The following is a 24,473-nucleotide window of genomic DNA, read 5'->3' as shown; positions in this document are numbered from 1 at the left end:
CTTAGCATTTTGTATGTTTTGGAATGCGTTGTTGTTTCATGGGTTATTACTATTTTCATTGCTTCACAATCATTGTAAAAAGAATCATAATATAATTGTGTGCTTTAATTTTTTTCTTTTGGCCAAATTAAGCCACAGCAACGCGTGGCCGGGTACAACTAGTAGCAAAAAAGCCTAACAACGAAAGCTAAACTGGCAGTACATAACGGAGTTCTGGTTCCAACCCTAATATATGGACGTGGAGCATGGTATTGGCAAAAGAAGCATGAAAATAGACGGAATGTAATCGAAATGCGATCTCTCAGACGAATATGCGGCAAAACGATTTATGACAGATGTTCGAATAGTGAAATAAGGAAAGACTGTAAATCTGAGATAAATTGATAAAGCTGTTTTGAGATGGTTCGGACATATGGATCCGATGAGTTTCTAAAGGGTGTACCAATCGAACACTGCAGTGTTTTACTAGGTCGACGGTCATAGCACCGATGACCTGCCTTTGTCTTTATAAGCGCCGAGACACGATTTAACATTAATTAGTTTGTTGCCTCGCCGACGAGACTATCCCAGCGCAGATTACTGCTGTCCTACCCCCGTCTATATAAAAATGCATTTTTGTCTACATGCGACAAGTACAGTATGAAACACGAGGAAATCGTGTAAGCCATGGGTCAGCAACCTGCGGCCCGCGGGCCGCATGCGGCCCGCGAGACATCTTGGTGCGGCCCGCGAGATTCTCGCCGCAACGCACATGACGGACGATATTATACACAATCGAGTGAAAGGAAGCGAGAAAGGGAGCGAAGGGAATCTCATTGATTTTATTAAATACAATAAATGTCGTTAAAATATACACTTAGCGTTTTATTTTTAAAACTAAAATATTTGTACATAAATATTGTATGCATACCTACTGCAAGTGCGGCCCGCACTGATCCCCATGAAAAATATTTGGCCCTTTTACAACAAAAGGTTGCCGACCCATGGTGTAAGCCATGCGATTATAGAGAGCTTACAGCTTAATTAAATCTTGGCTTTCGAATTACATTTACAAAAACAAGTTGCGCGTGCATCACCGTATATATATTGTATATATATAAATATATATATATATATATATATATATATATATATATATATATATATATATATATATATATATATATATATATATATATATATATATATATATATATAGATATATATATATATATATATATATATATATATATATATATATATATATATATATATATATATATATATATATATATATATATATATATATATATATATATATATATATATATATATATATATATATATATATATATATTAGAGTGGGCCGTTGATGTATGAAAAAAATTATTTTTTTAGATATCAAAGACAAATGTTGCATTTTGAATTGCACATAGCGTAAAAAATATTTAAAAAAATATTCCATACTATTTTTGGCCCTAAACCAGAGCTCAAAGTTTTCTGAAAAGCTATTTTTTTGCGCTTTACCAGCTGCCATTTCGTATTTTAGTAATGTAAGCAGTTTAATTAAATGTTAATATATGTAATACACCTTCCTTAATAAGCACACAAGGTCATAAGTTGCACTTTTTGTTGTTATAAATCAGTAGCGTTGTTTTAGTAAGTCATTGTTTCCATCAGTATTAAGCCGGCGCGCGGCGCTCAAAGGGATTGGTTGCGCTCTCCGTGTTTTTCTTATATCCCGGTACTTTTAAAATGTGTTATAATATTAAGTGTGATTAAGTATAAGTTAAAGATTATCTTTATAAACAATTAAAATTATTTTAAATACATTATGTTAATTAAAAACGACAAACCAACCAAGATTGAAATTTTTACGTTTTGATATTTTTCAACGAAATTCTCAATTCCCACAAAATATAAAATTTCACGTTTATAAGAAAAAAATATATATTAATAAAAGAAAAGTCATTCAGCAAGAAAAAAATTATTTAGAAATTTAGAAATTGGCTATATATTTATTTTTTAAACCATAAAAATGACGGAATTCACAGATTTTTCTATATAAAGCAGAGTGCGAAAATAAAAGTATTTTTTTTTATTTACACTGTTTCTTACTATCGAATGATGGTATTTTAGTCCTGTACATTATTTTAATTCGTATAATTCCATCTTTTGCTTTCTGGCCAGTTACTGTTATCGAGGCTTCTTTCACCATTTTAACGCAGCGTTCCACAAGGCCTACATGTGACAAGGGATGGAGGATACAGTAAAAACTGATCTTCGATTTATTAAAATCATCTCTTAAAAGTTGTCCGATATTTTAATTAAGATTGGTGGTTGTGTAACTTATGAATTAGCCCTAATAATTATTTCTATGTAGTTGGTAGCTTGAAAATTGGGCTTCGGTAACTTAAATAACCTTAAGGTTTGCATCTGTCTTCTTCCGAGTTTCGATGATTCTTCTCAAATTAAGGTCCCGATATGGCTTCTGGTATCCAATAACAATGTTGAAACTGAGTTTATAGGATGAACAAAAAAGCATTCCTTTGAATGACGGGATCTTTTTTGATTTTAAATCATCCCCAAAGTTCCGGATAAACTTATTATTTCAATTACATAATTTGCACTATCCTATTGTTTTCTTATTACAATTAACCACGCTGAAGCGTAAACTTTGACAATTATTTGTGTATTTTAAAATAAACAGTTGTCAGTTATCGAGAGTGTGCCATTTTTCCAGGTTGTTGGTTTTTTCAGGTTTCACGATTTCAGGTTAACAATGTTCAATAGTAATAGATTGACACAGATGGTCCCAGCTTAGATTATGTAGTAGGTTTGCAGGTACAGTAAAAATCATAAGTAAAAATCATATTGGTGTAGTATGGCTTGTAGTTTTTTAGAACAACAAAAGTCAAAGTTGCAGCCCATCGGTCGGAAAAACCAAATCGTTTACACACACTTGTTATAGTTGTAAAGTTTTCCTCTTGGACGATGAAGGTTCAGGGAATGATTTCGAACTCACTGATTCTGTAGTTTCCTGTAAATATTTATTCCATTTTCATTTAAACAAAGGTGTTGTAACCTTGTTTTGATATGCGATAATTTTTCGATTTATTTTTGAAGTTCAGCTGTTTTTCCGATGAATTTTTGAAGATTATTTTAAGTCAATAGTGCCTATCATCATTTTTATACCGTTTCTACGATTTGACCTGATGGTACGCCAAATATGGGACAAACTATCTCACTATGTCTATGTTAGTAGCGGGTTAAACTTATTTCTTGAATATTTTTGGCAGATATTTTGTGGCACATTTTATAAAACTGTATAAAATAAAACTAGAACTTGGTTTTTTTACCACATCCATTGATACTTTTCTCTAACTGGTTTCGACAAAAACCTTGTTGTCTTCTGGAATATACATGTATATGTCTATCCCTGAAAATAACAAAGTTCTTTTTGAAACCGGTTCGAGAAAAATTCCAAAAATAAAAGAGGCTAAATACCAAAATCTAGTATTATTTTATACAGGGTTTAGATGAACTCATTTCGGTTTTAATTAACATAATAATGTATTTAAAATAACTTTAATCGTTTTTTAAGATAATTTGTGACCTAAATTATAAAATATTTTAAAATCTAACTCGTTTTTAAAGTACAGGGATCTAAAGAAAATTACGGACAGCGCAACCGATTCCTTAGAGCGCCGCGCGCCGGCCGAAAACTGATGGATATAAAGACAACCTAAAACAACGCTACCTATTTATAACAACGTAAAGTGTAACTTTTGCCTTTATGTGCTATTTAAGTAAAGTATATTACACATCGTAACATTTAATTAGACTGTCTATATTAATAAATTACGAAATGGCAGCTGGTAAAGCGTAAAAAAATGGCTTTTCCGAAAACTTTGAGCTCTGGTTGAGGGCCAAAAGTAGTATCGAATATTTTTTTAAATATTTTTCTCGTTATGTGCAATCCAAAATGCAACTTTTTAGACCGCTTTCATTGCTAAATTCGCAAAAAAACGTCATCGGCCCACTCTAGTGTACATTTAGAATTTAAATCGGTTATAACAAAAATTGTAGATATTTTTCAAGAGTGTGGTTTTATTAGAAAGATTGAACCTTTGCATTTAATAATGAAACACCTGTACATTTTTAAAATCACTGTCACGGTCTGCCTTATAATAAATACCCCATTAGATCAACCCAATTTTTAGTACATTTTCGCTTTTATGGACTACAATCCCATGAATGGCAACTTCGAATTCGAGTTTTAAAGCCTAAATCGTTTTTTATATGGTTAGCGTGGCACTTATCCTTAACTGCTCCTACAAAAATTTGTCCAACAGAGCAAAATCACAGCTCCGAGGCGGCCGATCGACATCAGAATTTTGGCTTATTATTCTACTTCTACTATCACACCGTTTCCCCGCAGGGGTAGGGAGAGAGGATGGAATGCTACACTATTCTGCCCTGACATACACTCCTAGCTTCCTTCACATCCATACATGCCTTCCGATTATGCAGACTTTTGACACCACCAGATTTTAGGTTCTGATTGAACTGGTCGTGCCAAGTCTATTTAGGCCGTCCTAGTTCTGTCACTAGCTCACATTTGCCATATTTACTTTCTTAGTATTTCACTCGCTATCCATTGGCTCCACATGTCGATACCACCTTAAGATACTCTTCTTAATTATCAATTCAATCTTCAAATCTCTCTTTTCAATTATCCTTTGTTCATTTATTCAATTTTCGAAAAAGGTGCGCCAAAGATCGAATGTGTGGAAGTGGCCCCGTCCTGTTGAAACCAAATGTCGTCCATGTAATCCATTTCAATTATGGAGAAAAAAAATCGTTGAGCGTGGCACGATAATGCTCGTCATTGACCATAACAAAATAAAAATGGCAGAATGATGCCACCTTCCCAAAACCTGCACCAAACAGTCACTCGTTGTGGGTGCAACGGTTACTCAATGACGACTTTTGCATTTTCTGAGCCCTAAATGTGACAATTTTGCATATTAACCACCCGTGTCCTGCCTTCGTGGGTTTTATTTCGAGTTAATGGTGTATTTTATATATTTTAATAATAACATATGTTTATTGTAAAATGAAAAAAAAGACAAATGAACACGATACAATGAGAACAAATTGCAAACCAACATCTTCTTCATACAACGTGAAGCTAAAAGCGGCCTATAAAATTTATTCGTAATGTCACAAAATATATTTCACGGTAGAATGGTTACAATATAGCGATTAAATACGGCGCCTTACGCGACAGTCGTCTCAATATTTCGAACATAACAACACGGGGTAGAATTTGCCAGGGTTGCCAAAAAATATATGTTGAGTTTTCTTAACAAATAATCCATATGAATCTGCAACATTTTGAGTGTGTCTAAATACTTGTTTACAAATCTGGATTATATCCGATTAGGAGTTATTTTTTACATATTTTTTTTTACATCTCAACATAGATGAAGAAGAATATGAATAAGTCTGGGCATACAGGGCTTAAATCTTGTAACGTTTCTTAAGTATGTGAATATAATCCAGGATTCGGACATCACATACAAATGAAAGAGTTTCTGCTTAATAAAAAGATTGCCTTATCCCACCATAGATATCTATAGTGAAGTCTATTGAATTCTAGGACTGTGTTTCGAGTTTAATCAATATATGTATGTATCTAGAAGATCAAAGAATTTTAAAAGTGTGGTTGTCAATTATGGATAGAATTGGTGAATGTTACACGTGTGTAAAGTGATCACTTAAACCAGCCTATGACGGTCGTAAGCCCTGTAAATGCCCAGACTTCCATATTCTTCTTCTTTTTTGTTGAAATGTCAAAAAAAATAATGTACAGTATCGAACAGATTAATTGAGACAAAACTTTATTTTCGTATTTTCAACACCCTATAAAAAAAATTGAGGGTGTTCCTCGTATTATGGACCAGGGTTGGTTCTTTCACAGTGACTGAGATGATGAATAGCGAGAAGTAACACTTAATTCTACTGGAAAAGATACTACCAAAATGAAAGGCCAAAGGTCAAAAGGAAGGCCAAAAACTGTGTTGGACTGGTCAAGAATTTTGCCAGACATAAACCTAATTGAAAATCTATCGGCAATCTGTAAGAATCGGCTCTCAAAAATTGATTGCACTACGGTGGAATAGCTCATTTTGTCCATACTTCAGGTATGGTTTCGAGACGAAAAAATGGCATCCACGTGCCAAAACCTTATTTCATAGATGCCAAGAAGAGTGAAATCTTTGATTGAGCCCAAAAGAGATCATATTAAATATAAATATGAATTTATGATATAACTAATAAATAAAAAATTTACAAAACTTTTTTACGAAAATATAACAACAACAAAAAGTTTTGTTTCAATTAATCTATTCGATACTGCATATGAATCTGCTTTCTTCAACAAATAATCTATACGAATCTTTTAATCCGCAGTTCTCTAATACTCAGAGAAAAAAATTCTAGCAGGCAAATGTGGTGCGAGTCAAAAAATGATAAAAACATTGAGCATATTGGTGCGATTTTTTTTTACTTTCAAAATTTCACTTTACTTATTTGTCTTTTGATTTTTTGAGGACGGTTTTTCGAAATGACGAAACGTGAATTTATTTTATTTATAACAAATTGTGGCATGTGAAAGTCACCCAGTATGTGGTCTAATAAAGTGACGAATAATCGGTGTATATGTAAGTATGAGATAATGTATGAATGTGGAAGAGACGAAGATTGTGTGCAAAGCCTGATTGGTGTGGCGTTCTATTTTCTCTGTCCACTGTGGTGAAGCGGGGTGATGGTTAGTTAGTTACTTTTTTTAAAAATATTATTTGACTTTATTAATCAATTCCCATTTTCTTACATTTTTTTGTTAGCTCGTTTTTAAATACCATAATACGTAATCCCTTTATTATGGTATTCTTTGTAGTTGGAAAATAATAAATCTATAAAAATGAGAATGCAAATAATCGTTTGTTAAAAATCTTAAGAATCCTACCTACATTTTTATTTTTCTAACCTTTATCCGATGGTGCATGGGGCAAATGCATCGTTTTGGCGCAGTGTTATCTTGATCGTTACTTACACGAAGGCAAGGTGATCTATCCTTCGCTTCAGTTACCACTCCTGTCCAGTGAGAGCAAAAAATATGTATATATATTGTTACTGCCCCTGGGAATCGATCAGTAGCCTCCAGCACGAGAGCTAAACGCGCAAACTATTACACTTAGGAGGCGGACATCTTTATAATATAAAGTATTTTACGAAAAATGCAAAATATTGATAATTTTTATCGCATCTTTTTTATAGCAGCGCACAATGAATATATATATGTAGCAAATGTAAGAAAATTATATAAATATATATATATATATATATATTGATTGTACATGTTACAACTTTTTTATGAATTGAATTTTGAACCGCACCCAAAAATACTACATATACATATATATGACCATCGTCAATATGTATAATTTTTCATTGGTGACAGTCTTTAATCAATCAATGATAATATTCTTTAGTTATATATACGTTTACATTTCTATTTTTACATTTCGTTTTAGGTGTACCTACTCAGCTAGTTGGTCACATAAAAAAGAAAGAAAACATAAAGCTCAAAATTTAAATATGTTCAATTTCACAATGAAAATATTAAAGTTTATGAAACAATAATGCAATCAAAAACATTGAAAAACCATAAGTTACAGAAGCTATCAATGAGCACGATGTCCGCCATAAAGAAAGTTTATTGGGTACTTTCTAGTTATGTTCAGCATATGGCCATAGGGGAACAAAATCTATTTTTCAAAACAACCTTGTTTTTAACCAGTTAAAGATACAGGTGCGTATTCGAATGCAACGTTGTGTCTAAATTTACAAGCAATCGGAGTGTTACTAAAAGATATTTAAAATTTTGAATAAATGAAAATTTCATTTTTTATCTAAATAAATAATTAGTTTAAAATATCGGGTAAAGATTATCCCGCTGATGAACCTCATGTAGATGGATGTTTGTTTCTAGACGTGGCGTTTAATTTCAAGAACTCTATTTTAACATTCGTTTAAAATGCCATAACAAATCATAACTGTCACAAATTTAAAATACAATTATATAGACTAAAAAATCGGTGTTTGATTTTAACATTTAATATGTGAATTAGATGGATGTTCCCCATTTGATCAGACATCTCGATTTTATCGAAACTTTTTTGTAGTAATTTAATTGTAATTTTTAATTAAAATTATTTTTACAAATGACAACCCTGTCTTTTAGAATCTGCGTTTTAGAAAACCTGGTGACAACAGTCTACGTCCACGAAGAGTATTTCTGACTACTCAGGAGATGATGACAAGATTGGTTTGACACAAATTTATTTGCATGTTTAGTTTGGAATCAGTGAAGCTTGAGAAGATGTGTGAATACTGGATCGACGGAAAGCTCGGGAAATTATAAACAATTGATTGATGCTGAAAGTTTGATACTGAAAGAACAATTATATATTTTTAATGCATTTCAACGAACGCTGTTAATAATCAGGTTAGTACAGGCAATTTAAGCATCAACCTTAAGAAAAATAAATAGGCTGTGATAAGTTTTCCATCCAGTTTTCGGCCTACTAAAAAATCCCAATCCTTGTTATTTTAGAGTACTTATATCTTTTCACATATTATCACTCATTGGTTAGTTTATTTTAATAATTATATTCAGTTTTCCTACACCCTCTTTTTCCTGGACTACCCAGTACAGATAAAGAAAATTGTAATAATTGTGAACACAAATAATTAAGAGGGGCGAATAACTTAACGCTTGACCCGTAATTTAAACAAATTTATGGATATTCTGCAAAACACCGTGGGATGACCTGGGTGGAAAAATAATTGTAGGGGAGTGACGTACTGGTCTGCTAAAAATAAACATGCATGAATTACATCACTTGTTTTTTGCCAGAATCAAAGTTCAAATGTTATTTTGCTTTATAATGTATTTACAGTTTTTGCGTATCTTTCATACAATATGTCAATAATCCTGCATTTGTTCGCTTATTAAACATTACGAATCTAATATTACTGATTGATTCGGCGTCAACTTGATGGAATGACATTTTGATTTTTTTAATTAAACAGTTGTATTATACCACTTAATGAGTTTATTTAATTCCATTACACGCTAGTTTTGAAAACTAACAGACGTTTTCATCTACAGGTGAAAAGTAAAACTAACAAATAAATAAACAAAGTTACAACTAAAGGTCAAGTAAAAAAATTTACAATTTAGAAAAATTTTAAATACATAAAAAAAATCTGATAAAACGTTAATTAATAACATGCTGTTTCAAAATACGTCACCATTATTTTATATGTTTCCTTTTACAAAAAAAAACCCGTTCCTAATATTTTTTGCTCGTTAGTTTTACTTTTCACACCTGTAGACGAAAACGGCTGTTAGTTTTCGAAACTAACAGACAAATCGTGTATTATGAAATAAAACTCATTAAGTGGTATTATACAAGTGATAAAAAAATCTAAAAATAATAAACCTGTAAGCAATCATAATTTTTTGATTAATTTGTTTTTAGTAATTATGTAATAAATTTGTTTTTCTTTATGTGTCACAATGTTCAAATGATATTTAACTTTTTTTTTGTATAAACAGTTCATCGATTTTTATATTTTTTGCAACATATGCCAATGATCTTGTATTTTATCGCTTATTAAACATGAATAACGTTTGCACAACTATTATTTTTTGAGATTTTAGCGATAAATGAAATTTGTTTTTATTTATCTTAGCCAAAGTTCAAAAGATATATCACCTTTTGCTGTTTTTCCAGATCGTCAATTTTGATATTTTTGCTCACCTTTGATAGAATGTGAAATGGCCTTAAAGTAGTATTTTATAAAAAAGGCGCTATATAAATTATCCAGAAGATAATTTTTTTATTACAATAATAATATGCCAATAATTCTGCATTTTGTCATTTGTTAAACTTATAGTAAACAGGTCAGGAGCCAGAATAATTAGCAGATAAACGTATAAGGAGATCCATAAATGTAGAAGAGGCAAATAATGTTTGAAGAGGCATAAGTGGCGTGGCGTTCTATTATCTCTGTCTACCCCTGTATGGAAGCGGTGTGAACGTATCACACGTTTGTTTGAAATGTCTGCATTTCGTTATACAATACAATTGATTGATAAATACGATTATTGTTAAATAGCAGGTTTAAAACATAAAAGACAACCAGAAACTACGGTTATTGGGCAAGAATATCCAACCGCAGGGAAAAATTTTGGTGATTTCCGAAAACTATCTTTAATTTTTATTTTCTCATATTAATTACATGAATTAATAACATTATTAAAACTCAATTGACAGATAAACAGCTTGATGATAGCGTGCGCTCTGCAACAAGTGGTTACTACCCAAGTTATTTGGAGATTGCCAACAATACACTCATCAAATTCAACATTCGAATCATTTTCAAACGGCGATTTATTTCGTTCGTATTGTTATTGTGAAATTTGATGAGATATTTAACAATACACTGTCAAATATCTCATTAAATTTTACATTCGAAAAGCAGCGGTTCTTTTTGTTCTTTTTATTGCTGTCTCAAACATACAATTCAAAAATGCTTGTAATTTTCTTATTGAAGACTTTATGTACAAAATATTTCTGTTCATATTTTGTTGGGTTTATCACTTCCTTCTTTTCAGGAAAGAACGCTTTCCATTCCTCACATAGCAAATTATTATTCAGTAATTCCTGCACTCCCAAGCGGCCAGAGTGTGGAACGAATTACCTCATTGTGAAAATTGCACCATTTTCGATGACTTATTAATAATATTAAGAAACTCCTGACATATTATTCGCATTCATTGGAACCCTAACCGTCCATCGCATCATCCTTGGTTTCCTTTACCTCTCTCCCTTAACTCCTTTCCCGATCCACTTCCTTTGCCTTCCCTGTTTTCATCATTTTACAGTAGGTACATTAAAAGAACTGTCGATACTTATTTACAAGCACAACTGGGCTCTAAATACTAACGGATGTATAAGACTCATAGTTTTGAATACGTCTTCGGTTGGTTGGTCTAATGTTTTAAATGATAGATTGAAAACAAGTGACATAACAGAGATGTGTTTATTTTACTGTTGTTTATAATGTAAAAAATAATCGTATACCGTTTATAAAAAAAAAGTAGATCCCAATATTTATCGATCCGTAAGTTCATACAAAAGTTATTAAAAAACTAATTATAAATATTAATATGACATAACTGAGCGATATGCCATTCAATATACAGTATTCAGTGATGAGGCTCGGGGAGGAAATATGACATACTGGAACAAGTGTAGTAAAATAAAAAAATAAAAATTGGTAACCTTTATACTTCGCGCCAGTTTTTTTAAAATTATCTAACGTCCAAGTGACTCTGAAATCTAGCTACGGCTTATGCAACACCGTTTATCATGGCCCTACTCAGGCTTCAACTTTATAATTTTCATAGCCTATGCCTACACGTGAGTGGATTTACTCTTTATGTTTAAAGTTACTATAATTTCATGTAATTCATGAGTGAAAATTCTAGGCAAAAGCACTCGCTCGCGCAATTTTGTTAACTTGTATGCGCCATTTATACCAGATATAGTCTCAAGAACGCTTAAATCGATATGACAACAGAAAAGTAATTTTATTTTCATCTTTTACGTTACATTTGATTCCAGGGACTATTTATTTTTCTGCTATGGTAACCCTACCCTATTCTCAGTTATACCGTAACGGCTGGTACAGACGGCGCGGGAATGAATATGGCGACTGTTAATTTTTCTATATTGTATCTGGTCCAATACGTTGTATGAATTTTGGGATGACGAGGGCTACTAATTGGTTAATATCTAAACTACTTTCGAGTAGAACAAACTCTAAACAAGGTTCCTATATTTATGGTCCATCAAAATTGGTCAACGATGAATATGTGAATTTTGATATATTCTACTCGACATTGTCAGCATTGCGATTGCGTACATAGCACATAGAAGTCGATATTTATATTATGGTTTGTCTTAATTTTAACATAATTTGTCTTGGACTTCAGCTTTGATCTTTCCCTTTTGCCCTTTTCCACCCTCCCGCCCCTCTTCCAGGTATTTTTATTTTTATTTTTGTATTTAAACTTCATGTACAGAAAATAAATAAGTACATTGGCGGGCTAATTGCTGAAAAACCAACATCTTCCAACCAACCAAATTAAATATTATATTTAATGACATATGTTAAAGTTTGTAAATGGAATGTTACAAATACCTGTTTTTTGTTAATCATTATTGTTAATGTATTTATGTAAATTTTTGGTAAAATTTCCAAATAAATAAAATGAAATTAAAAAAATTCAATATTAAAATATTACACCGCTCTTTCACATTTACGACACGAACGTCAACACGAAATCACCCGGCGTGTTAAAATTCATAGGTGAACGTGATGGACCATAAATACAGAATAAAATTACAGCTGCCATATGCGTTCCGGCTCCATCTGCATCGAGCATAAAGGACGCTTAAACCAATATGACAACAGAAAAGTCGTTTTCTTTTATCTTTTACGTTACTGCACATGTAAATTCCAGGGACTATTTATTTTTCTGCTATGGTAACTCTATCCCCAGTTATATCGTGATAATCAATGATACGTATAAGCAATGGCATCTATTGAAAAATTAAGTAAGCGCGCAAAAAATATATTACCGGTCGCCTGCTTTACTTGAGTTATAACGGAGCATTTAATTATTTATTTGCACGCTAGGGGGTAATCAAAGCATTGTTTCGCAAGAATGAGAGTAAATTCGTAAACTTACAATATACGTAGATAACGATTTAAATAAACAGTATTTTTGGCTGTGCTGCTGAAAAGGTTGGCTACCCATGTCTTAGATAGTAAAGGATATTCCCGTAAACGGCAATCCAATCCGGTATTGGTACCGGCTCGCCAATAAGTAACAATGATTCGTTCGGACGAATTAGACATTAACTGAAAAAAATAACAGTTACGATGTTTGGCATAAGTAGGCTTCCCAGACGTCCCGGTTTGACCGGAACAGTCCCGGTTTTCAGACAAACTCCCAGTGTTCCGGCCGGTTTACTTCACGTAACGGTAAAAATTAAATTTGACATAGTATAGATGACAAAAAATAATTGACTGCGAAGGATTATTTAGGATAAATACATTTATTTCGGGTCAACTCAATATTTATTTGGGATTGTCGAAACAAATCCACATTTCATCGCCTGTAACGTTTCGATACTGGAAGCGCTTTCTTTTCTGTTAGGCAAGCAAGATTCTGCTAATAGTTTTTTTCTATCCATGTCCCTGTCATTCGAATCATGTGGCATCCATATTTCTTCCTTTTCAAATTTTCCCATTTAGTGTAGACGTTTGGAAACAGTTGTTAATCGACTTCCAGTGCTTGTGCAAGCTGTTGTTGCGACTGACTCGAATTTCCATCCAATAATGGTTGAAATTCGTTATTCTCGATTTTTTTAGGATCTGCCACGCTCTTTGTTGTAAATATCAAAATTGCCGTATTTTGAAACGTTGAAACCATTCTCTGCCGGTTCTTTCTGACAGAGCATGTTTGGGGCATGAGGATCCCAGAGCTTGTTTGGGATCCTTGTTCCAAGAGCATGTTTGGAACAAGGATATGGACTCACCCACAAACCCAGATATATGAACAAGGATATGGACACACCCACAAACCCAGATTTATGAACAAGGATATGGACACACCCACAAACCCAGATTTATGAACAAGGATATGGGCACACCCACAAACCCAGATTTATGAACAAGGATATGGACACACCCACAATGTTGTGAAATACTATTAAATCAAGCGAGGATTATTTTCAATCGCCGATTTACCAAAAGTAATAATGAACTATGAATAAAAATATAATTTTAGCTTCTTATAAAGCCGAACGGCATCATTAAATTAGCAATGCGTCTTCTGTCCAAAATGAAGAGACGTTCATAGATAAATTTGTTATTTACTGCACACGCCAGACGTTCTTGGTGTGTTCCGTCGTTATGACGCTAATGCAAAGTGTATTTTTTCCAATGCATAATTATATTTGGATTGATAATAATATCATTTATTAAAAAATGATTAAGGAAACACTTGTTTTTAGACCACTTCAGTTTATAAATGACTACTAGTTTCTAAGCTAAACTACCATCGTCAAGTCTGAATAATAATATGTTATTATTCAGACCTGACGATGAAAGTTTAGCTTCCGAAACTAGTAGTCATTAATAAACTAAATTGGTATAAAAACAAGTGTTTCCTTAATCATTTTAACATGTCTTACCACAAAGTAAATGCCGACACAGTAAATAAAATATTATGCATTCATATTTTTAATATGTATTTGACATTTATTTATTCCCCAAAAAAACTGTCTACATTTTTTCAATGGCATTTACGGTATTTTAAATTTACTATCTCTCCGGAGTGCAGTTTGCCTATTGCTAAAACATACAGTAAAAACTCGATATAACGGACTAATTGGTGGTGGTGTTCGTTAAAGCCGAAAGTCAGTTATATAAAAATAGGTTTAAATAAATAAATTCTTAAAATTATTAACACGGTATATTGAGATACATGTAAATAAATAATTATAACACAAACACAACCCTATTTATTAAAGTGACGTTGCTGATTCTATCGACGCGCTAGGTATGAGTAATCCTGCTTTGAAAAGGAATTAAGTTTTACATCATCTTTAGTGGGTCCAAATACTTGTTCACAAATCTGGATTATCTCCAATTACAGGAGTTACCTTTCATATTATTTTTTTAAATCTCATCAAAGATGAAGAAGAATATGGAAGTCCGGGCATTTACGGGTCTGACGACCGTCATAGGCTGCTTCAAGTGATCACTTTACACACGCGTAATATTCACCAATTCTACCCACTATTGACAAACACACCACTCAAATTCTTGGAAGCTCCATATATATAAACCAATTTAGAAACAGTGCTCTTGAATCACTAGAACTTCACTAGAGACATCTATTGGCGAGATGAAAAAGAGCTTTTTATTGAGCAGAAACTCTTATATTAGTATGTGAGGTCCGAATCCGGAATTATTGTATAATCACGTACATGAGAAATGCCAGAAAACAGCATTTACTTTTTATTTTATTATTTTAGCTTATAATTTGACCTTTTTTTAACACCATCTTGAGTGTGTCCAAATACTTGTTCACAAATCTGGATTATTTCCAATTACTGGAGTAGACGGCATTATGTCTCAAATTCTAGTGCTAGATGGATGATGACGTGATTATCATTACAAATACGATGCTTCAAATAATGTTTAAAACGACTCACAGTAACACCAAACCAATTTATAGCAGAGAAATTCATCATTACAATACACGAAGACATAATCAAATACATGTGGGGCTCATAAACTTAATTTAGGTTGAAGTTAATACCTAATAATATATTGCCAGTACCGAAATCGACCAGCTGCCTTACATTTATGAAATATATATATTTTTAAAATCATTTACAAAATATAGGTACTTCATATCGAGGTTTAACTGTATTTATTTAAATACAAATTTATTGTGATTTAAAGTGGTGTTCGATGTTACCCTCATTAACTGGAAAGCAAAAAATTCCATATTGAAAAATGTAAGAAAATTGTATTTTTACTTAAATGTCATAAGTAATTCACCACTAGTTTTAAATAAGCCTTTCAAAGTATTTCATAGTTACCGACATTGAGTGTATCTTATTTTTACATAAGGGGATATTCGCTAACACAGAATTCATTCCACCGGAGACCACCGGAGAGGTCGCATGTCTGTTCACGCCCAATTTTTTTTTTAAATAATGTATATTGGATTTTATTTGTTTTTTTAGAATATATATATATAAAAAATATTATTGCATTTCTTTTTGAATTCTTTGCATTTCAATAACTCTTTTCTTTTCAAAATCATATGATTATTTCGAAGAAAAAAAAAAAATTAAATGCAAAAACGGTGTTTGAAGAAAAATCGATTACGTAAAATGTTACCTGGATTTAGAGAAAATTAAGCTGCGACTTAACGAATGCTGGGCCTTCAGGCAAGAAGCACATGTTTGTACTCGGGGATATTTATTTATGGCTTGTTCGGGGCAGGACAACAAAGGAGCATTAGGGAGGGAGAAGGGGAGAGGATTTGGTTGCTGCGTGGGTCTCTCTCGCACTTGAAGATTACCGACCCACGAAGGACGGTTGCATTATAAGAGTCGTTACATGAACTTTTGTGTCAGCAAATACAGAGGAACCATATATAACTTCTCTTAAAAATTATTACGTACCCACAGTACTTAATGCCATTTTAATTGATCATGAAAATATATTAATGAATCAATAATTTACTCGCGTTTGATTATCAACGAATTTAATGTATTTTATTGTTTCTATTATTTTTTGCGCCCACCTCCGTGGTGCAATGGTTAGCACGCTTGAACTACTGTTCTGGAAGTCCCGGGTTCGATTCCCAGTGAGGGTTAAATAAATATAAGTGATTTTTTAATTATAATATTTATTCAATATTACCCTGAACTGGTACCTGAAGCGGATGGCTGAACACCGTTCCATCATGTGTTAAAGATCAAGATAACACGATGTTTATATGATGCAGTGCCCTATACACAATTGGGGTGCGGATAAGGGTTCGAATAAATTTTATTGTTTAAATAATTTGATTTATAATAATCAATATTTTACTACGACAAAAAATATCGAAATAAATGCACCTCAAGATAATTCAAATACAACACGCAATACATTATTTGTATTATTTATTAATATTATTTGTATTTATTGATTTGGCATTTAATTCGTAGAACTCCATTTTAATTTATGTTTTAATTGTTAAATCAAACGCAGATTTTTTTGAGTCTACTAAGTTTTATTCTATTGTTAAAAAACACATGAAAAATAATATTGTGACAATTAGTACATAAATAGTAAGAATTTGTATTTTCGATAAATATTTTAGTACTTATTTAGTTTAATGTACAACGGGTATTTTGTTACATGTACATGATTAATATTAGTATTAATTAGTATTAATAAACAAGCAGTTAGCTTCGAAACCGGTAGACATCATAATTAAGTTATAATAAAATATTTACTGTGATTTTAAAACAATGTTACATTTTAATTATAAAATGGAAAATCACAAAGTCAGTGCAACCATAAATTAGAGATTTTTTTCTTATTATTATTTAATAGTATTTATTTGTTTATTTACTTACTCTGGTACAAGCGAGGTCTTTTAAACCCTGGCGCAGACAGATTAACGACTTAACTTTCAAAACAAGGATTGATTTTGGACAATTGTAAATTAAAAACAAAAAATCCTATTTAAATATGTAACGAGCCAATTAAACAATCCGGCGTTTGACAAGTACTAACGCTCCAATGAGACATGTTTATGTGTCCTATCGAATGGGATTGATGCTAGATTGATGATAGATAAGAAGTCTAGACAGGAGAATTGTTTACCTTGGACACGAGGCGTGAATCGACCCGGGCGAAGCACTGGCTGCAATTCTCACATGGCCATAACTTAGGAACACATTGTAATTCACCAGATAATAACCCTTTATTTATTTAATACACGAAAATATACAAAACATGAAAAAACAATTACATCCACGACGGAACGCTGCCATTTTGAAATACGTTTGTTGACACTTCAGAGCGCCATCTATTGGTTACATGAGAAACTAATAATGTACTTCACGAACGGAATTGTTTGCATAATACATACATTCGTACTCTTAAATGTTTGCGATCTTTTTTATATCCTTTATTATTTTTTAATGTACATTTAAAATATATATGACGCGTTCTTATCTCTGAATGTCACCTTAACCAAATACCAATATATGTAGATATTATTTGTGAGCGCGTTTAAAAATAAATTATCAAATTTAATATTTCAGATTTTTCACGATCGTATGCAATGAAAGTGACATGACCCCGTAATCGGGAATATATTTCAATATTATGTAAAAAATTATTATTTTCTGTTGATGAAAGTACCTACCCATATAAATTGACATTATTTCATTCCAATTTTTTTTTCTTTTTCGTGATTTTTTTAGACAACTAAAACATTTCACATTAAAACTTGTTTCACGTCATAAATAAAAAATCGTTAATTTTCAGTTTTGCATGTTTTCGGAATGCTCAGAAAATGTTCTATATCCCAGCATAAGTGGCATATTTTTAACTCAATATTTACCCGCTACAGGGCGGAAAGTGTTGTTTTTGCATTTTGAAGAAAAGGTAAAGTTTAATTATTTTTTTTTAAATATACTTAATATTTTTCAAATGGAGAAAAAACCTCTAGGTATTACCTAAAAAGATTTGTTGCACAGTAAAAAGTTCAATAAGCGGCTTGATATTTATTTTTAATACATTGTATTATATTTTTAAACTTTAAAAACGTTCTTCTGAAAAATCAAGTTTTTTTTATTTATGACGTTGCAAAATGCAAAAACAACACTTTCTGCCCTGTAGCGGGTAAATTTTATGTTGAAAATATACGATTTTGGATTTATGACGTTCTTGAAAGGAGTGACCGATATATGTGCCATATGTATGTATTACGTATGCAGACCATAGGTCGTGAGTGCACCAGTATGTGAGTCTAACACGTACTGACCTTACACTAGGTGTCGTCATGATATTGGTGTAGTAAATAGTAAAAAAAAAATAGTAGTAACAAGGCCCGCCTAATGGTAGCCCCGCTCGGTTACCGTTCTGGAGGTCCCGGGTTCAATTCCCAGGGGGGTCTAATAAATATTAGTGATTTTTTTCACTCTTATATTTATTCAATATTACCTTAGACTGGTACCTGAAGCGGAGGGCTGATCACCTTTCCTTTGTGTGTTAAGGATCAAGATAACACTGCGTTTATATAATTCAGTGCCCTATGCACCATTGGGGTGCGAATAAGGGTTTGAATAAAGTTGTAACATGTTTCCGCGTTTTTATCTTCAAATTTTATAGTATTTTCTTTACATGTATTATTAATTTTTATTATTTTTAAATTAAATTGTGCTTGTAATATTTTAATGTATTTTGAACAATGAAAGGGAACTGTTTGGAAACTTACTGGTTTTAGGCAGAACTCAAATTCAGAACGCGAACGAAAGCGCTAGAGTTCGGTCGTGCTCCAAGGCACGATTTGAAAAAAATGTGTCCGTATATAGGAAGTCGACTTTTTTAAAATTTACATAAATTGTTGAAAAATTTTTTTTTTCTCTTTACCTTTGAGCGACTCCTTTATTTTCAAAATCATAAAAGTACATACATATTTGTATTGTATAAAAATCAAGTATGTCACATGCTTCCTGGGTTTAGTAATAATTAAGTTTCGAGAAATAAAAATACTTTGTATTTTGATCCACTCACATTTTTATTAACCAACTAGTTTAGGCAACAACCTGTTGCCGTCTTCAGGGTTTAATTTATGACTAAATTTAATTTATGACTCTTTTATTAAATTAATAATTTAATTTTATGAAAATTTTTGAAAATTTAAATTTATGAAATTAATAATTTAATTTAATTTTTAACTCTTCAGGGTTTAAACCCTGAAGACGGCAACAGGTTGTTGCCAAAACTAATTGGTTAATAAAAATGTGAGTGGATCAAAATACAAAGAATTTTTATTTCTCGAAATAATATATCAATATGATCCACAAAGTTAATGCTTTCAATATTCAAAACATAATTAAGTTTCGACTTACCGTATATTGGGCCTCAAGGCATTTTCCTGCCTTTTTGTATATATTTTTTTTTAATTTACAATATTAAATAAATTAACACGCGAAAAAATCTTTATTGGAATTAAATACGAAACAGATCAGATACGAGAAAATTAATTACTTCAACGTATTATTACATATATAAAACTTATTATTTTTACTATAACCGATATTTTTATCAGATCAATTCGGTCACAACTGTTATTTTTTTCTTTTAAACTAACGAGAGAAAATAACGCCAAACTGTATTTGCAAACAATCCTCGCCTCTTCCACATTATACATCTGCTCACACACACCAGACCTGACCACTTTCAGGTATTTAAAACACATGATCATGCCAAGCTTTCCTCGGTCTTCCTCTGCTTGTATTACTAACCACACTCTCCTGATAAACTTGTTATTTCCCGATAAAATTATTTATTCACTTACTCGATTCGTGTTTTTTTTTAATTAAGTTGAATATTCTAAAATTGTTAATTTATGAATCGTTAATATAAAGTATATTTATATTTAAATTAAGAAAGGTTTGTTGAGATGGTTTGAACATGTAGCACGATTGAGTGAGGAAAGAATGGTTGAAAAAAATTACGAAGCGAATGTAATTGGAAAAAGTAGAAGAGTAAGACTGAGAAAACTTGGCACGATCAGGTATGCCAAATACTCGTAAACGGTCAGGTTAGGAGTCGTAATAATCGGCGGGTATTTATGAGGAGATGCATGAACGCGGAAGAGGCGAAGAATGTGGTGTTCTATTCTTTCTGCCTACCCCTGCGGAAAGTGGCGTTATGGTTAGTCAATATAAAATTTATACTATATATAAATTACTTTATTAATATAGCACATACCTCGTGGGATGCCATGGAATAATGAGTTAACTTCCGTACGAAACTTAGCGTGGAGGACTGAAACCGAAACTAAGTCGTAACTGCACCGTCACCGATGTCAAGTGGCACTGTTGAATGGCTGTGTCACCCGAAAGACGGCTCCTTAAATAGATTTTGATAACGTGTCGCGACCCCCGATCCCCGATTTCACCTACATCCTTCTTATACGTGAGATAATTAATTTGACGATTACCAGTGGCAACGCAGCACGGCAACACTATAATCGAAATTCGAGCTGGCCAATATCCTCTAACGGTGACAACGTTACATTAAGATCATCCATCTTAGATCATTCGAATCATAGTTTATTTACGTTTTTTTTCAGTTGCACCAATTATTTTCCTTGCTGTTCCTGTACAATGCTTACTTCCATGCAGATTTTTTAATTTATTTATTTATTGATTTGGCGTTTAATCAGTAAAACTCCATTTTAATTTACGTATTAATTGTGAAATCAAACACAGATTATTTGAGTCTACTAAGTTGTACTTTATTGTTCAAAAACACATAAAAATTAATATTGTGACAATTGTTTCGCCTAGTTATGGCATTTTCAAACGAATGTGTAATTTTTTTCATTTAATGTTCACATTCGTTTGAAAATGCCATAACCAGGCGAAACAATTGTCACAATATTAATTTTTATGTGTGTTTTTTTTAACAATAAAATACAAGAGTGTAGAGTCAAAAAATCTGTGTTTGAATTCACAATTAATACATACTTATTTTATTTATTTCTGAATAAATTTTTGCAAAGATAGGGCAGGATGACCTTTTTATGGAAACTTATTCGCTTTTGCCCTAGTTATGAAAAAAAAACACAAATAACTAAATACGATAAAACGGCTTATCTTTTGCTTTTGCTAGACCTTCCGTTCGACTTCTAAATTCTTCATTTTATGTTGTATTTTTATACATGTGTTTTTTTTACGTCAATGAAGTCCTTACCCAAATTTCATCATCGCACCTCGAGTTGCCTTTTTCTTCTGAAAGGGGGTAATTCATTCGTAACAAAGGATGTCTTGCGGTGCGTCGGTCGCATACCCAGCTGCCTATAAATCAAAGGATATTGAACCGGCAAAACAAGTACATGAAAAAAAGGGCGGGTTATCATCACCATCACTGCTACTCGAAATGCGAAAGTTTAACATTTTCTAACATCGGCATTAAACATATTTATTTTTTCATTAATTGATTCAGCAGTCACTTTGTGGTAAAATCTATCCATTTTTATTTAATGTTTTACTTAGCAAATACCACTATTTCTTAAAATCCGTAAATAGTATAAAAAATTGACACTATGCGTTGTGCCAATTTTACATTGCAATGTACAAAGATTATATCAAGGTATTCATATGGCATACGGCGTGGCATAAGTGCCTTAGTTTTCACCGTATAGATTGAGTATCATTTAGCACTCTCGGAAGTTTAGTTTATGAAGACTCACGCCTTCTGGCTTTATCATCATTCTTATAATATGTACAACATGTCTTTTGACCCCGCCCAGTGCAGGCCATGATACAAATGATAAATGTAAGAAAATGAAATTACTCTTAAAAATAATTGTGAATGCATGAGTTCATCAAATACATGAACTAAAGTGCAGTGGGTAAAATTCAATAATTATATTTGATATATATGATCAACATTGTGTCGATCTAAGGATCTTAGTGACCAATGTGTCCTATAATAATATCTTTAAAATATATAATTACTTAAAAATTATCTCAACAAAATTTCATGGCATCATTCATCAAATTATATATAAGTATATTTTTTTTCATAAATCCAAAAATTTCGAAGAATTGTGAATGCACGAATTAAAAAAAACTACATGAACAAAAGCGCAGTAGGTAAAATTAAAATATTCATATTTATATTTTTTTCAAAACATATTACATATATAAGTAAGTTATATTTACATATAATATTCCCGATGAGTAATTTCTATTTCTCATTTTGGGACATAGGATTAAGGTTAAAAAGACTGGAACACAAATAATAAAGTAACAAAAATGATTTATTTTTAAATAACCAAAACTTATACTAATACTTTGCAAAATATAAAAACAATAAACAGTAATAATTTAAGGCATAAAAAGCATATTTAAAAGAAATAAATGAGAAAAACATAAGGTAAGAAGCATATTTGAAATAAACAAATGAGAAAATATAAAAATGAGAGAATCTAACAAATGAGGAAATATAAAAAAAAACAAGGTAAAATTAAAATAAGAAAATATGACTTATCACTACAAATATATCTTTCCATAAAGTACTTTTTCAGATCATTTATTTTGGATCCCCGAATGGGTTTTATTTTATATATGTCAGGCAGCTCGTTAATTTAATTTATATGACCAACATTGTGTCGATCTAAGGATCTAAGTGACCAATGTTACCTATAATATATCTAATGTGAATTTGTTATTTCAGAAATTCGGATGCTCAACACAGCATGCAGTAGTATAATGTGCCTACCGCAATAACTGTCGCAACTACGGCACGTCGCAATTAATTACAGGAGCGGATTTTTAAAATTACTTTGTTTATAATAATAGTATTTTTTATTTCCTGCCTGATTCAAAGATGGGTGCAATACTTAGTCAGCCACATATGTTTTACAACTATAGTATTGTATACTGAAATTAAAATAATTACCACCTATAAGAAATAACGTAAATGACCATTTTAATATAATTTTACTTCTTATAATATCTATTTTATTCTTGCCAGTGCCCGTTACTATGACTTAAATTTAATGTGTACCCACACACAGGCCATGCCTATGTGGGATCTTTTTTGTATTCATATATATGTATATATATATATATATATATATATATATATATATATATATATATATATATATATATATATATATATATATATATATATATATATATATATATATATATATATATATATATATATATATATGTATATATATATATATATATATATATATATATTATATATATATATATATATATATATATATATATATATATATATATATATATATATATATATATATATATATATATATATATATATATATATATATATATATTTTTTTTTTTTTTTTTTTTTTTTTCATTATATGTTTTGACATCTCATCAATGATGAAGAAAAATATGGAAGTCTGGGCATTCACGGGGCTGACGACCGTCATAGGCTGGTTTAAGTAATCACTTTGCACACGTGTAACATTCACCAATTCTACCCATGATTGAAAACCACACTACTCAAATTCTTGGATCTTCTATATATATGAACCAATTTCAAAACATTGTTCTTGAATCACTAGAACTTCACTAGAGACATCTATTGAGATGAAAAAATAATATGAAATTTTCTTTAGAATAAAATATTTTATCACCCTTAAATTTGGAGCATTTTTTTTTTAATTGGGACTTGGAATGTTGAAAATAGTAAATTACTTCGTTAACCTATTTTTTTATTTATTTGTTCTAGTGACATGAATATTAACTGTCTGATCCAATATTCATTGAACATCTATCATTTATCAATTTAATGAATTCGATATTTGCGCATGCTAATGAAAATGACAATGTTCGTCCGCTTCCGTAGTTCAATACGCTTGGCTACCGTACTAGAAGTCCCGGGTACGGTTCCCAGGTGGTTTCAAATAAATAAATGTATTTTTTCCACTCAAAGATTTATTCAATATTACCCCGGGCTGGTACCCGAAGCGGAGG

At 31.5% G+C, this 24,473-nt stretch overlaps 1 protein-coding gene across 5 annotated transcripts in view; it reads right to left on the bottom strand.

Moving 5' to 3' along the window:
• The window catches only part of LOC148300230 (uncharacterized), a 98,445-nt gene extending 77,617 nt beyond the window's left edge, over positions 1-20,828 (bottom strand). For 3 of the 5 annotated variants that reach the window (XR_015838962.1, XR_015838961.1, XM_088275076.1), the window contains exon 1: positions 20,713-20,828. Coding sequence is in view for 1 of the 5 variants with exons in the window: in XM_088275076.1 (XP_088131202.1) it covers positions 20,713-20,727 (15 nt within the window). In the remaining 4 variants the exon portion in view is untranslated. Of the gene's footprint in view, positions 1-17,339; positions 17,492-17,589; positions 17,785-20,712 lie in introns of those variants that run through there. The other 2 variants (XM_088275077.1, XM_088275078.1) reach the window with 2 other exon arrangements.
• Positions 20,829-24,473: the final 3,645 nt, after the last annotated feature.

The sequence above is a fragment of the Brachycentrus maculatus genome, unplaced genomic scaffold (genome assembly GCF_059751285.1).
Source record: "Brachycentrus maculatus isolate JH-2025_06_01 unplaced genomic scaffold, ASM5975128v1 h1tg000781l, whole genome shotgun sequence".
Classification (NCBI taxonomy): domain Eukaryota; kingdom Metazoa; phylum Arthropoda; class Insecta; order Trichoptera; family Brachycentridae; genus Brachycentrus; species Brachycentrus maculatus.
This window is presented reverse-complemented; position numbering and strand designations above follow the sequence as displayed.